We start from the raw sequence: 16,057 nt of genomic DNA, 5'->3' as shown, positions 1-16,057 counted from the left end.
TTATTACTTGTTATCATGGAGAGTCTTAATTTAAGTGTGTGTTAATGAAAAAGAAAGTCCTTTCCAACACTACCAAGCTTAAGGAAAGGATATGTGCTGGTATTGATGTTGCAGACAATACTCAAATAGAACTGTTCCAAACCAAAATTAAGAAACTTAGAGTTGAATTACATGATGTATTTCATGTGATCTTTCCACAATGTAATGATAAGGAAATTGAAATGTATGTAGAGGAACAGCAATCTATTGAGGAGACTATTGACGAACTTTGGTTAACGGTCGAACAGAAGAACTCTAAACAATGAATTAATGCCACAAATGATGCCAATAGTTTAAAATCACAGGTATCGGATGTAAGACTTCCAAAATTGTCTCTTCTGACCTTTAGTGGAAATGTTGAGGACTGGTTATCATTCCAGGATCTGTTTAAGGCTAGTGTATCTATCTAAGGCTAGTGTATCTATCTAAGGCTAGTGTATCTACATTATTGGTATCTAGTGGTAATATTTGCTTTCTTTGTAAGAATGAGCACTCATTATCTAAGTGTTCAAGGTTCATGCAGTTGATCACTTGGAAAAGGTTAGATATGGTAAAAAAGAATAGAGTATACTTTAATTGCCTTACTGCTCAACACCAAGCTAAAAACTGCATGAGTTTAAGTAGATGCAGAATATGTGGTAAATTACATCATACCATGTTACATATTGATAGGGATTCTGAAGTGTCTTCACCTCTGAAACCTTTCCAGGTTTCAGAGGTAAACCTTTATTTAGTCCACCCTTGACTGATGCTTCTACCTTCCAATTGATGCCATGTGATTTATTGAATCCAATTATCATTACTTGTGCTGGACTTTTTGATTTTTTTGAGTGTAACCAGAGTAGGTCTTAAAGGAAATAAACAGGTTTTACTTTGTACTGCTATAGTCAAGGTAAGTGACTCATCTGGAAATTTCATAACTTGTCAAGCTTTGCTGGATAGCGGTTCTGAGGCATCCTTTATAATAGAAGACTGTGCCAATAAACTATGTTTGATGAAAAGCAGTGCTAATGTTCAGATTTCTTGCTTTGGATCTTACAATGCTGTGACTGCTGGTGAAATAGAGTTGAACTTTACCACCCATTTTACTTCAGACTTGAAATTTAGTACAAAAGCATTCATGATTAAAAAAAATAATGTCGGATGTTCCTAATGTTCCTCTCCCTCCACATTTTCTAACAATTTTAATGATCTAGTTCTGGCTGACCCATTCTTTTTTGAAATAAGACCAGTTGACATTCTACTGGGTGTTAATGTTTTCTTTACAATGTTAAAGGGAGATATAATCCAGAGAAAGGAGACACTACTGTTTGCTGTTTGCACCAAACTCGGATGGATTATTGCGGAAACTGCCTTTCTCAATACCATAAATCAACCTACATTCTCTGTGAATAATATTCAATTGACCACTAAAGAGTTAGTTGAGAAATTTTGGGCATTGGACTCTGTCCCAGAGGTAAGAAGAATGTCTAAGTTAGATCAAGAATGTGAAGATCATTTTTGAAATACTCATTATCGGGATAAGAGTGGATGTTATGTTGTGAGACTTCCCTTTAAACATAACCCATCGTGTTTGGGCTAAACTGAGGAGTTAGCATTACAATGATTTAAGGCTTTAGAGTATAAACTCAATAGAACACCAGAAACATATAAGTTGTATAAGGAGTTCATGCAAGAATATGTAGATCTAGGCCACATGGAATTAGTTGATCACTCAGGATCAAGTAGTATTTCCTACTGTATTATATTCTGCATTATCCAGTTATGAAGAAATCTAGCACTACAAAGTTACACGTGGTCTTTTATGCATCGACAAAATCTTCTTCAGGTGTGTCATTGAATGACATTTTAATGGTTGACCCTAGGATTCAACAAGAGTTATTCCCAATTTTGATGAGGTTTAGAACTTTTCCCATCATCATTACTGCTGATATAATGAAGACGTTTAGACAAATATTGATTAACGAAAAGGATAGAGATTTTCAAAGAGTGTTTTGGAGAAATGATGCTAGTGATCCATTTCAAGAATATAGATTTGTTACAGTTGCTTATGGCACAACACCTGCACCCTTTCTGGCTACAAGGACGTTTCATCAACTTGCAAATGACAAGGGAGACAGTTTTTTCTTTGCCTCTAAGGCTATTATAAGAGATTTTTATGTAGATGACTTATTATCAGGTGCACAAAGCACAGAGGAGTGTAAGATGCTAGTCAACTAATTAACAGACCTGATGACTAAAGGAGGATTTGTGTTATGCAAATGGACTTCAAATGACCCTTCAGTACTAGAGAAGATACCTAATGAATTAAGAGACTCTTCTAAGTCAGTAAAGCTTCAAGATGATAATGATCTTAGGAATCAATTGGATTCTCAGGAGGATTGTTTTAGATTTTCTATTCCATACTCACAAGGAAACTGTCGGAGTGTCTTCTAATAAATTTTAATAAAATTTAGTTAATAACTACGTTAAAAGTATACAAACTCTATTTTAATTTTCTAGCATTCACTAAAAGTGTTGATCAGAGTTATTAGCAATCAAATGTTGCACTACTTTATAATAGTTTAACACAATTACGCAAATTTTTAGAAGTGAAAGGGCCGCGGAGGAAGACGGCGATATTACATTTAGAATAAATTCTGGAATTTTCAAAAGTGGTTGAAGAATTAATAAAATTTTGTATACTTTTAACATAATTATTAACCAAATTTTATTAATTCTTCTCCCATTTTTGAAAATTTCAGAATTTATTCTAAATGTAATATCGCCGTCTTCCTCCGCGGCCCTTTCACTTCTAAAAATTTGCGTAATTGTGTTAAACTACTATAAAGTAGTGCAACATTTGATTGCTAATAACTCTGATCAACACTTTTAGTGAATGCTAGAAATTTAAAATATAGTTTGTATACTTTTAACGTAGTTATTAACTAAATTTTGTTAAAATTTATTAGAAGACACTCCGACAGTTCCCTTGTCAGATGAGAAAGCAGGCTAGACCAAAAGATAAGTCCTTTCGGATTTACAAAAATCTTTGACCCCTTGGGCTGGCTTGCTCCATGTGTTGTATATGCAAAGGTCCTGATTCAAGAGTTGTGGAAGTGTCAACTTTCAAGGGATGAACCCATCTCTGCTGGAGTGGAACATAAATGGAAATTATTTCGAAATGAGTTAACCCTTCTTAGGAACTTAAGGATTCTGAGATTTGTTTCACTTTCAAATTTAAACATCCTTGATATCCATGCATTCTGTGATGCCTCAGAGAAGGCTTACTGTGCTGTAGTTTATGCAAGAACAATGTCAAATAATTGTGACGTAAAGGTCACTCTACTAACATCCAAAACCAAGGTTGCTCCTCTCAAGGTACAATCTCTTCCTAGGCTGTAACTTTGTGCTGCTGTCCTATTGGCTATTTTATTGCAAACTGTATTGAAATATCTTGATGTTCCCATACATGACATATTTGCATGGTCAGATTACACCGTTGTATTAGCATGGATTTCATCTGAATCTTATCATTGGGTAACATTTGTTGCCAATAGAGTCGAGAAAATACATAATGCTATTCCTATCGTGAAGGGGAAACACGTTGGTGGAAGTCATAATCCTGCAGAGTGTGCAACAAGAGGACTTCTTACCTCTGAATTAATTAACTGTGAGATTTGGTTCCAAGGACCAAAGTGGTTAAGACTGAACAGATTCTAATGTCCAGAAGGAGGGACACAACAGAATCTAATGTCCAGAAGGGGCAGCAGATTGTCGTATTCAGAAAGGGAAGCAACAAATTGTTAACACAGATGGAAGCATGCTTAAACTCCCACTCTCTTTGTCCAGTGTCAAGTGATCCCAATTACTTGCAGGTATTAACACCTGGTCATTTTCTAGTACAGTGGTTCTCAACCTTTTTTGTTGATGTATCCCATTAGCCCATTAGTTGTTTCTCAAGTACCCCTTATATTTTTGTATGTAAATTTTATAATTACTGCATTAGATGTATACAGCCCTTATAACCCTATTAACTGAATGCCATAAAAAAAACTCTAACTAAAAGTGAATTACTTATTTTACATAAATAATAAATTTAATCAGGTACATATATTTATTTATTATTATTTGATAAGTATATTATATAAAATCAGAGAAGTCATTTCAATACATGCATAAATTACATTTCCTAAAAATAAATAATTATAATTAACAATAAAGAAAATTTAAATTATTCTACAATAATTTCTAACAAANGTACATACATTTATTTTTTATTATTTGATAAGTATATTATATAAAATCAGAGAAGTCATTTCAATACATGCATAAATTACATTTCCTAAAAATAAATAATTATAATTAACAATAAAGAAAATTTAAATTATTCTACAATAATTTCTAACAAAATTTAATGGGATATTTGTTGCAATAAATCTTCAGCAATTTTTTTCAAAATTTGGTTCCCATGTTGTTAAATAGCAATTATAATTGTGTACTGACCTTGAAAGTAATGGCTGCGAATTTATAATGTGCAGAACAATACACGAATCTTTCAATTTTTGTAACAAACGTAACGTATAAATTTGCTAAATATCAAGTAATGCGCGCATGCAGTGACACGCAATCGATGGTGGGGTACCAGGCCTCCATCCAGGCCTCGTTATTCCTAATACCAGTAGTCCAGTAAAAACACAAAAAGCCCCAATCTTATCGAGCAATAATTATAGAATAGAAAAAAAATTTTTTTTTCTATTCTAAAATTAATGCTCGGTTAAACTGTAATTTTACTAGAGTACAGGTTCACTCGGCACTAACGGCACAAATAGACAGGCAAATCAAATGGATAAACAAATTGTTTGGTCTGTTAAAAGGGAAATTGGTGTTTACACTGCGATATTTTAAAGCAAGTTTTTGTTGTTTCTTGTGTTCATAATTTACAGCAAATTGATTAACATATGCCATTTTATAATGAAAGATTACCGCTTCAAGTTAGATGTACCCCTTCAATTTAAGCTTGTACCCTTAGGGGTACATGTACTCCCAGTTGAGAAACACTCACTGAGCTTGTACCCTTAGGGGTACATGTACACCAGTTGAGAACCACTCTTCTAGTAGGTGCACCCTTGATTGTTATCCCAGAATCTGACTTGAGTGTTATAGCTCTTCCTAGACTGAATGTTAGACCCTAGTACAACAAACAGTCTCATACTTCTGGAGACAGTGGAATGCAGAGTATTTGACAACTCTCCGACGTCATAAGTGGCTATTGAATACAATCGTACCCAGCAAAAATAAACAAATAACGTGACCACCACCTTATTGCTTGCTGAGGGAGTTTTATTAAAATCGAACACTTTCAATCCACTTAACGGATCATCATCAGGATAGAANTGGTGGTCACGTTATTTGTCATAAGTGGCATTGTTCCTCATCAAATTTGGAAATTGGTGACCTTGTGTTACTAAAAAATGAACAACTTCCTCCAAACCAATAGAAAATTGGTCATATTATATAGACCCATCCTGGTAATGATGGTCGGATAAGAGTTGTTACAGTATTCACGTCTACTGGAAAGCTCATAAGACCAGTTACAAAATTGTGTCCATTACCCAGTAATAATTAATTAATTGTTTAAGATTTGAATGATTATCGGTTCACTCCAGCTAAAGATGTAATTGATACCTTGCAGGTGTCAAGACTGGGGGTAATGTGTAAACTATTATTTATTATTATTATTATTATTCAGAAAATTTTTTATTTTGTTTTTATTGTGAGAGGATGATTTTTCACATGCTTTTCGGTAAGTTGTCTGTCATTGTCGCCATCTTGTTTAGTGTACCAGATTCAAGAGGGATCCAAACTGTATTGCCTGAGTGATTTAAGAGAGTTTAAATCAATAAAGATCGTTTTGTTATGCAATTATTGTGATTTTATATACAGTCCATTTTCAACATAAACAATGCCTGCAGCATATGTAACTTTTGTGAAAGACATATATGCAGTTGTGACAATGTGCAAAGTGCCCCCTCATGCTTTAGCACCACTTGACCATAGGGTCAACATTGTGTCAGTAATGACTAAGTCATCAGGACTGACACCACTGTGTCTTTAAGGACAGATGCACAAACCTAAATGGCCATTAAGTTCACTTTCTTGTGCACAAATGCAACTTTCGGTTGCATTTGTAGGCGGGTGGACTCAGGATGGGGATGGTTCAAGAGACCATATGCTCGAAAGAATGCACTCAACTACAGCTTAACATAACAAATATCATTTATTGGTCGTAACTTTTTACACATATATGCATAGGATAATACATAGCTTTTTGTTATAGCTTCTAGCTTATATATTTTTATAGTATATTTAATAGCTTTTTATATAGTGTTTAGCTGCGAGAGAGAGAGAGAGAGATTACACCTTGGTTGTGAGGTGATAAATACCTTGGTCAGTCAAATCAGCTTGATCAAAGGTAGTCTTGATGAGGGATTCCCTCTGAGTTGGATAGATTTGATGGTACAGTTTTTGGTACAATTCTCAGTTCAGTTCAACTACGGTCTGGCAAATGGTGATGGTGGTGGAAATCGGTGGTGGAGCCTGGCTGGAATACCTTAGCACACAAGTTGATCAGCAAACTCACGATGACAACAAACTCTTGCTTCATCATTCGACATTGCCTTTTATTTGGGGGGTCCTTTCCTCTTTCTTCTATTGTCCATTTTTGGTAATGTTGATTTTCCTGTCCAGTAGTGAATTTTGGGTTGTTAGTTTCTTGGTGACACATTTGATGTGTCACCTGGAAAAGGAAGTGACTCCAGCGAAAGATACAGACATATCCTTTACAATTAAATATTTTTTTCATTGGGAAAATTTTAGCGTAATTTAATTTTAAAAAAAATTATTATTTTCTTTCATCCAAAAATTTTTTGTCAAGTCTGGGCCCTCATACAATACGTCTGGAAAATAAATATTATATGTATGTGAATCTTTGTGAATATTGATTTTGTGCAATAATATATTTGCAGTTTTTCAATCAATTTTAGCATTATATTGTTTGGAGGTAAAAAATGTACAGCAATATCTGCAATGTTAAGATTACTTACAACATATTGAATTTTGAGAAAATACAAAAATGTGTAGTCAGCATTTTTGATAACCAGGCATCATGTTGCTTTCATAGGGACTGGATTAATAAACTTCTACTATAGTAATATTTTGCATGACAAAGAACAGTTGAAAGGTTTATGAAAGATATGAACAATAATCAAGTTGGCATTAATGCATTGCTGGCTTTTTTTATAGCAATTGCCAAACATTTTTTTATTTACCAAAATAGAAATTTATTTGCAGGTTACTTTTTTGCTTGCTGACAATTTGTACCAACTTGAAATGAAAGGATGACAGACAATATAAAAATAAAATGCAGTTTTCATGCAGTTTCTTAAGCAACTTTATTTTTGTTTATTAACAGTAAAAATTGTATTGGACTGATTCATCTTCTGTGATATTTCTTTTCATTGAGTGACCTTTTTTTTTTTCTTCCAGAGTGCTCTCTGGCTATTTGTCACTCCAATCACCAGATGAATGTAACTTTTGCAATTGATAGCATGACCCCTGATTAAGTTAGAACTAGAACAATAGAATTTTGAACTTGTAAATTTCCTACATTTTGCTATCTACAAAACATCAAAAGTTTTAGATGTTCTTATTACTATATTATCTTTGTGTAGCTTCATTTAGAGCTTGTATTAGAGTCAACTGATGAGGGCATTCAGCTGAAATGCATTTTGAAGGATAGGATTTAATGTATTAAATGATATATTAGATAAAGTTCAGATGATAATATGTAATATAATTTGTAAATTAATTTTAAATAAATAATAAAATAAGAAAGATACCAAGTGTAATAAGCCCTAAATGATGATGCACAAAAATCATATGGTAATGCAAAAATCTAAAACAGAAAAGGAGAGCAAGAAGGATTAAAATAAAAATACCAACAGTTTTGCTAAACCTATATTTATTGGTATTCTTTTGACACAGTTCTGCACAAACTTGTAGCATTCAGATCTCTAATTGAGGGTTTTCACTCATTTGTCTTTATCAGATGATAGAAAAATTGAAGCAGAGAGGATCACTAAGATTGTATCAGATTATTTGAACTAATGCAATTTTAGATTAATAAAGTAATAATCTATTTTACTTATGCAATAACTTTTTTATCCTTTTATTTTTGATATTTTTTAAAAATAGTTTTGTTTTATTTTCTTAAATTTTATTTTACATTAAAAATGAAATTTTTATCTGCTATAAAAAGTTATAGATATAAACAACCAATTCTATTCTAGAACGCCCAATGACACCACCTGCCTTAGAAGGAAAAGGAACCGTTGCTCCAACTTCTACACCATTGCCTTCAGCCAGAAGTCCTACATCTGGTAGTCAAAAGAGACCATCATCTGGTTCACCACCTAATACAAGAGAAAACACTGGATTCAAACAACCAGCAACTACTCAAGGTTGTTTCATTTTCCATTGTAATTTTTGATAAATTATTCTTTTCATTATAATTAATGTTATTGAATAAATAAAGTAAATTACATTTATCAGGTCTAACAAACAAACAGTATAAAATAGAATTATACTATAAATGTATTTCAGGTCCTAAAGTATAACTTTATATATTTTTTAAAATAGTTCTACTTTAGGACCTGAAATACATGTACAGTATAATAAAAGATTTAAAAAGTAAATTATACAAATTAAATTTTAAAACTTATTTGATAATGATAAATGTTATATTATAAATAATAAACTGCACAAAATGATTGTACTTTATTTTATAAATTTTATAAATCAATACAGTTATAGAAACTTAAATTCACCATAGAATAAAAAGTTTTCAAAGTATAAGATTGTCATTTTTTTATACAGTATTAAACAGTTTTTTTTAACAATTAGGGAATAAGTATATATTTTATGAAGTGAACTAACAATTCCTCACTGTTAGGAATTTGACTGTATTGAATATCACTGTCCCATGTATGTTTGTTATTATATATATGTATATAATAACAGCTGTGCATTATACATGTGAATATCATACAGAGCAGTGTTTTTCAACTGCTGATCTGCAAAAAAATTTCATCACTGTTTGACCATACTAAAGCTGTTACAGTTGATTGTGTATGTGACATTTAAATAGTAATTCCAGAGTAACTGTATGTACTTTGTGTGATAATGCTAGATAAGCACATATAAGCATAAATTGTAGTTGCATATAATTATTTGGTCCACATAAAATTATCCATAATTTTACTGGTCTGCAATGAGAAAAAGGTTGAAAAACACTGACATAGAGTATGTTATATGAAACCTTACTTGAGTAAATGATTATTTAAAGAATTAATAATAATAATAATAATAACACAGAAACAACTTCATCAACTCCTACAAATCACACATTCATACACCAAGGACATACAAATGGAGTTTGGCTTAGACAAATGCAAAAAACTACACATAGATAAAGGAATCCTGAAGAAAGAAGATTTTGCACTTGGAAATGGAGACGTTATTGAATCCATGGAAGAGGGCGAGTTCTACAAGTATTTAGGATTCCAACAGGCCAAACTAACAGAACATACACAAATAAAGCAAAGATTAATTAAAGAATACCAAAGTAGGTTAAATGCCATTCTCAAAACACAGCTAAATGCAAAACACACAGTTAAAGCAATAAACACATATGTCATCCCAGTACTCACATACTCTTTTGGAGTTATACATTGGACTCACACAGATCTCAAGTAACTCCAAAGGAAAACAAGAACAACACTTACTAAGCATAAACAGCATCATCCTAAATCCGCCACAGAAAGATTAACCCTTCCACGTAAAGATGGCGGACGTGGCCTGATTGACATAGTTAACCTTCACTACAAACAACTACAGTCACTGCAAGAGTTTTTCTACAGGAAACAAGAAACATCACAATTACATAAAGCAGTAACTCTAGCAGATTCAAATAGCACACCATTAAACTTACACTCACAACACACAGACATGACACAACACATAAAAAGCATAGGCACCATCAAGCAATCGTGGGCTCAAAAGGCACTCCATGGTAGGCATCCTTATGACCTGGCCCAGGATTTTGTTGACAAAACTGCATCAAATAGCTGGTTAGATCGGGGATGCCTCTTTGGGGAGACGGAAGGATTCATGATTGCCATACAGGATCAGGTCATAAACACTAAAAACTACAGAAAACACATACTCAAAGATACAACACTCACAAATGACACATGCAGAAAATGTCACATCATGCCAGAAACTATACAACACATCACTTCTGGGTGCAAGCTCTTGACACAGACAGATTATTTACACAGACATAATCAAGTAGCAAATATAATACACCAAGAGCTTGCAAAGAAACACAACTTGGTAGACATTCACGAGCCATACTACAAGTATATTCCACAGACAGTATTGGAAAACAACACACACAAAATGTACTACGACAGAGCCATAATCACAGATAAAACAATTTACCACAACAGACCAGACATCACACTCATTGACAAACACAATAAAATCACATACATTATAGACATAGCCATTCCAAACACTCACAATGTACAAAACACATGTACTGAAAAAATTAGCAAGTACACAGAACTTGCTCAGGAAATAAGGCATCTGTGGAGGCCATAGGGTGCTTATTGTACCTGTTGTTCTCTCCAGTACAGGTGTGATACCACACACACTACACAAAAGCCTGGGAACATTAGAATTGAGTAGAAATACATACATAACACTACAGAAGGCTGCTATATTGAATACATGCCACATTGTTAGGAAATTCCTGAATACAGACACTGACACACTTATTTAATTTTAGTTTTGTTTTGGTTGCTATGCCTTGACTCTGGTCCGGCATAGTACACAGCCACCGGTGTGAACCGAGTAAAACCCACTAAACCCCACTGTAGTATATGTAGTATATGTAGATAGTGTAGCATCAGTCTACATTATCTGAAGTAATGTAGACTGATGCTACACTATCTGGCCAAAAGTATCCGGACACCAAGTAGTGCGGACTCGGAGAGTCCTGAGGCATATATTAATGTGATGTTGGTCCTCCTTTTGCATCGATGACAGCCTGTACACGTCTGAGGAGACTTTCCACTAGTTTTTGATAGGTGGCCATTGGAATTGACTTTCAGGCATCCATCATGGCTGAAATGAGTGCTGGCAGTGAGGATGGTTGATGTGGCTGACTACATAATCTGCGTTCTAATTCGTCCCAAAGGTGTTCTATGGGATTTAGTTCAGGGCTTTGAGAAGGCCAGTCCAGTTTTTGAACACCCATTTCATCAAACCATGCCTGCACAAGTCTCGATGTGTGAATGGAGCAGTTATCCTGCTGGAAGAGAAATGGGCCTTCCCCAAAATATTTCCATAGAGTTGGGAGAGCACAGCATTGTCCAGAATGTCCACATACATCTTAGAGTTCATGTTTCCAACCACAGGAACTAAGGGACCCAGGCCAAACCATGAAAAGCACCCCCACATCATGATGCTGCCAACACCAAACTTTACAGTCGGCACAATACAGTCACGTAAAAAGCGCTTGCCCGAGCATCTGCCAAACCCAGATACTTCCATCATACTGCCAGATTGTAAAGCGAGATTCATCACTTCAAAGAATACTTTTCCACATGTCCACAGTTCAATGATGGTGAGCTTTGCACCATTGCAATCGATGCTTTGCATTCTGGGGAGTGATGTTTGGCTTGTGAGCGGCTGCACGACCATGGAATCCCAGGTTTTTTAACTCTCGACGAACAGTCCTGGTGCTAATACTAATGTTTGATGACCTTTGGAACTCCTGAGTGATTTCAACCAACGAGGACGTGCGACTTTGTTTCACTGTTCTTTTCAGGGTTCTACGGCTGCATTCACTCATTTTCTTCGGCCTGCCACATCGTTTTTTCCACTTTCACTGCCTTGACGTTTCCACTTCACAATTACATCACTCACAGTGGATTTTGGCTTCTGTACAATGTCTGAAGCTTCACAAACTGATTTCCCACAAAGGTGACATCCCACTATAATGCCACGATCAAACTTACTAAGCTCTTTTGACTTACTCATTGTCTCACAAATGCATAAATATGACCTGAAAAAAACTACCAACACTTTCATACGTTTCAGTTACGCATCAACGACCATCACCTGCCAGATCCACTTCTTTAGGGTTTGAAAGTCAATTTCAATGGCCACCTATCAAAAACTAGTGGAAAGTCTCCCCAGACGTGTACAGGCTGTCATCGATGCAAAAGGAGGACCAACATCATATTAATATATGCCTCAGGACTCTCCGAGTCCGTACTACTTGGTGTCCGGATACTTTTGGCCATATAGTGTACCTCAGATAAGTGAATACTTGGATAAAACAGATGCCTACTGCCATTTAGGATTAAGAGTTATTAATATAAATTATTAAACTATTTAATAAAAATATAAAAGATTTATATTTGGAATATCACTTTTCTGCTTCTTTTTATACCATAGTGAATTATTTAATCATGTATAAGAACAACATTTTTACATCATGTATTATACCGTTAATGTGTATAATAGTTTAAGAATTAACATGCGTATTATTGTATTTACATTTTAATGAATAGTTTGTCTCTCGTTGAAATTAAATGAAAAGAAAATTAACAGAAACAAATCATTTTATGATATATGTTATTTCTTTAAAAAAGATCTTCAGAGCTTTTTGTTTTACATTGTTCCTTCCTTCTTTGCCTCAATGTTTTGCATCACAGCTTTGCATCAGCCACTTACTTGGACAGTTGAGGTTAAAAGTACTACAGTATTTACATGCTCAGTATATTTAGAGTAAAGTTTTTATGAATTACAGTATAAAAAAAGCAGTGTTTAAGACAAATGTTTGGTTCGAGTAATATAGTTAATTGGGACTTGGATAATTGGAGTTCTACCGTAATCACTATTTAACAGATTAATAATATAATTTGTAAACTGTGTGATTATAAAATAACATTGTAACTGTAGTCTTCATAAACATATCTTTCTTAAAAATTTGAATTTCTTTAATAATTGTATTACATTTAGTTTTTTGAATTCTCTTATGCATATCGTTTCTCTTTTTATTTACTTAATGTTCAAGAAAGAGTTAAAATGCTCAATAACCTAAGCTTGCCAACTTCAAAACAAACATACTACATCTTAATCAGCCAAAATAATTCACTTTTATTGGTTACTTATCAAAAATTGATTTAAATTTAATCATTTCACAGAGAAAACTTAAATACAATAAAATGCAAAAAAACAATTTGATGAATGATGCAATACATTGGTCTGTTGAAAATAGTTTTTCCTACTCTGGCTACTATAGCAATAGTTAATTTCCTACAGACAGGTGAAAAGGTGCAAAAGGTTTTCCAAGTAGAATCCATTGGTGCATTAATGGTTCTCCATCCTATACCCATACTGCATCAGTGGCTAAGTGGATTTGATTCTTAAACGCTGATAGTAGGCTTGGATTAGGCTGATGGGCTGGTTTGTGAAGTTTTCTGGGTTTTCGTCATGTCGCTAATATCCAAGTATGGGTCAGTTTCCATTAAAATGCCTTCTGGAAGGCACATTCCCTGATTGGCAGATAACCCTCATGTTGCTTGCCAATATCTAAAACGAATCAATCAATACACTCATACATTGAAAAATTCATTTGCTTTTTGAGTGGTTCATATGCTACTTAGTTTCAATTTTTTCATGTATCATATGAACTACTTGAAAAAACAATAATAAAATATAAAGGTTAAGATATTTTTTTTCACAAATGGAAAGTTAGTGAGGTATTGTGCAAAAATCTTTTCATGATTTTTGATTGAGTCATAGCCCGTGTACCATACATTATATAGAAGGCACAGCTCTTTAGGTGATGTGATACAGTAGAGTCCTGTACAACGTGCAAATAAAGCAAGCAACACCCTCAAATTTTGTCGATCAGAGGTATATGTTTTTTTAACTTATAGGCCAAGGTTTAAACTTTCATAAATCATGTGATAATTCAGGTTTTGATAACACGATTTCTGATAATGTGTAACGAATCCCCTGCATTGTACAGGACTCTACTGTATATTTGTTTAAATTAATTAAAGCTATTTTCTCAGTATAGAGCCCCTGTGATATATACAAAATTTTGGTTTAAAATGGCCTTTATAGATGAATATCATTTTGATATCTAAATTTACCAGTCCATTTTCTAAAAATTTTTAGTTTCTAATTAAAAACTATTTTTCATACTTCACATTTTATCAATAGTAAAATTCAAAGTCAATCACTGGAGTCAAAAGAATTTTACTGACTCTAGTAACTCCAACTCCAATTGACACTTTTAATGAGAATACCCAGTAAGTGGGCAATGTAGTACTCACAGACAAACACTGAATTTATGTCATCTCCAAACACATATTCAATAATTGTGAGCCCAAGGCAGAATTTAGATGCATTGCTACACATAACAAAATGCTATTTATGTCATTTAGCTATATTGATGGAACAATGTGCTGTTACCATCTGATAAATAATTTGGATGTTGCAAAAGACTCTGAAGCATGACATTTGATGTCATTTGAAAGTTGGTGAAATTGTTTGTAACCAACAAATCATTTCACAATTATGATTTTGAAAATAATAATCATAACTGTAGCATCTTTCTTATCTTCAAATTCTACATTCCTAATCACTTTTCAATTTGTTTTAAATTAGTAATAATTGCCATTAAAAAAATAGATGTATATAAAAATTTCTAAAATTTTATTTCATTAATTCAGAAAAAGGAACAAAAATTGAAAATTATATTACTGTTGAGAGAGAAAATATAAATCATATTAAAATATTGGAAGTAATGTATCAGGTCAGTCCATAAGTTCATGCGTATTTTAAGACCTTGAGAAAAATCTTATTTTGCTGTTAAAAATGCCAGTCTAATGTGATACCTTTTACACTGAAGTGTTAAATTGGATCTCATTCATATAATACTGTTCAGAATTGGGAACATTTCAGTTGTTTATTTTCATTAAAATGGAAGTAACAGATGAATATAAGAGACATGCTTTACACTTTTTATTTTTAAGTGATGAGAATGCTACAAATGCAGCCAAAAAATTAAATACTGTTCATAACCAAACTGTAATTAGTGTAAGGACTGCGCAGAAGTGGTTTGAAAGATTTAGAAATAATGATTTTAGTGTGGAGGATAAGGCTCGTACTGGAAGACCCATTGACTTTGATGATGATGCTCTCTCTGCACTAGTTGAAGCAGAACCATCTTTAACAGTTGATGAAATTGCAGAACGTTTAAATTCATCCCATGGAACTGTTCATAGACATCTACAACAAATCGGAAAAGTTTCAAAGCTAGGAAAATGGATACCACATGAACTGTCAATAGCTAACCGACAACAACATGTAAACATTTGCACGTCTCTTTTATCCCGCATTACTTTGGAACCTTTTCTTGATCGGCTGGTTACTGGAGACAAAAAAAATGGATCCTCTATAATAATGTGACGAGAAAAAGACATTGGACAGATCGCGACGAGCAGCCAAAACCGGCTGCAAAAGGTGGGTTGCATCCAAAAAAAATTCTTTTGTCTGTTTGGTGGGATGTGTCAAGTATAATTCACTTTGAGCTGTTAGAACCTAATCAAACAATTACAGCTCAAATGTATTGTGATCAATTAGAGCGTTTAAATGAAAAAAAATTGACCGTCATTAGTGAACAGAAAGCAGGTTCTCTTGCAACATGACAATGCCAGACCACATGCTGCAAAAATAACTGTAGAGAAACTCAAAAGCTTCAACTGGGAAATTTTACTCCATCCACCATATTTTCCAGATATTGCTCCCAGTGATTATCATCTTTTTCGGAGTTTGCAGAATTTTTTAAAAGGGAAAACTTTTGAGGATGAGAACAATGTAAAAAAGGCTA

The 16,057-nt window shown here is 33.6% G+C and overlaps 1 protein-coding gene and 1 pseudogene across 1 annotated transcript in view; one reads left to right on the top strand and one right to left on the bottom strand.

Annotated features, from left to right (window-relative positions):
- The window catches only part of LOC111633480 (mediator of RNA polymerase II transcription subunit 25-like), a 54,352-nt gene that overhangs the window by 34,187 nt on the left and 4,108 nt on the right, over positions 1 to 16,057 (top strand). The window contains exon 8 of the mRNA XM_023378061.1: positions 8,370 to 8,540. Within this exon, the coding sequence (XP_023233829.1) occupies positions 8,370 to 8,540 (171 nt within the window). The remainder of the gene's footprint in view (positions 1 to 8,369; positions 8,541 to 16,057) is intronic.
- On the bottom strand, positions 11,091 to 12,245 carry LOC111633470 (annotated as a pseudogene).

This window comes from Centruroides sculpturatus, unplaced genomic scaffold, assembly GCF_000671375.1.
Source record: "Centruroides sculpturatus isolate CEXI.00-Female unplaced genomic scaffold, Cexi_2.0 scaffold618, whole genome shotgun sequence".
Classification (NCBI taxonomy): Eukaryota; Metazoa; Arthropoda; class Arachnida; order Scorpiones; family Buthidae; genus Centruroides; species Centruroides sculpturatus.
This window is presented reverse-complemented; position numbering and strand designations above follow the sequence as displayed.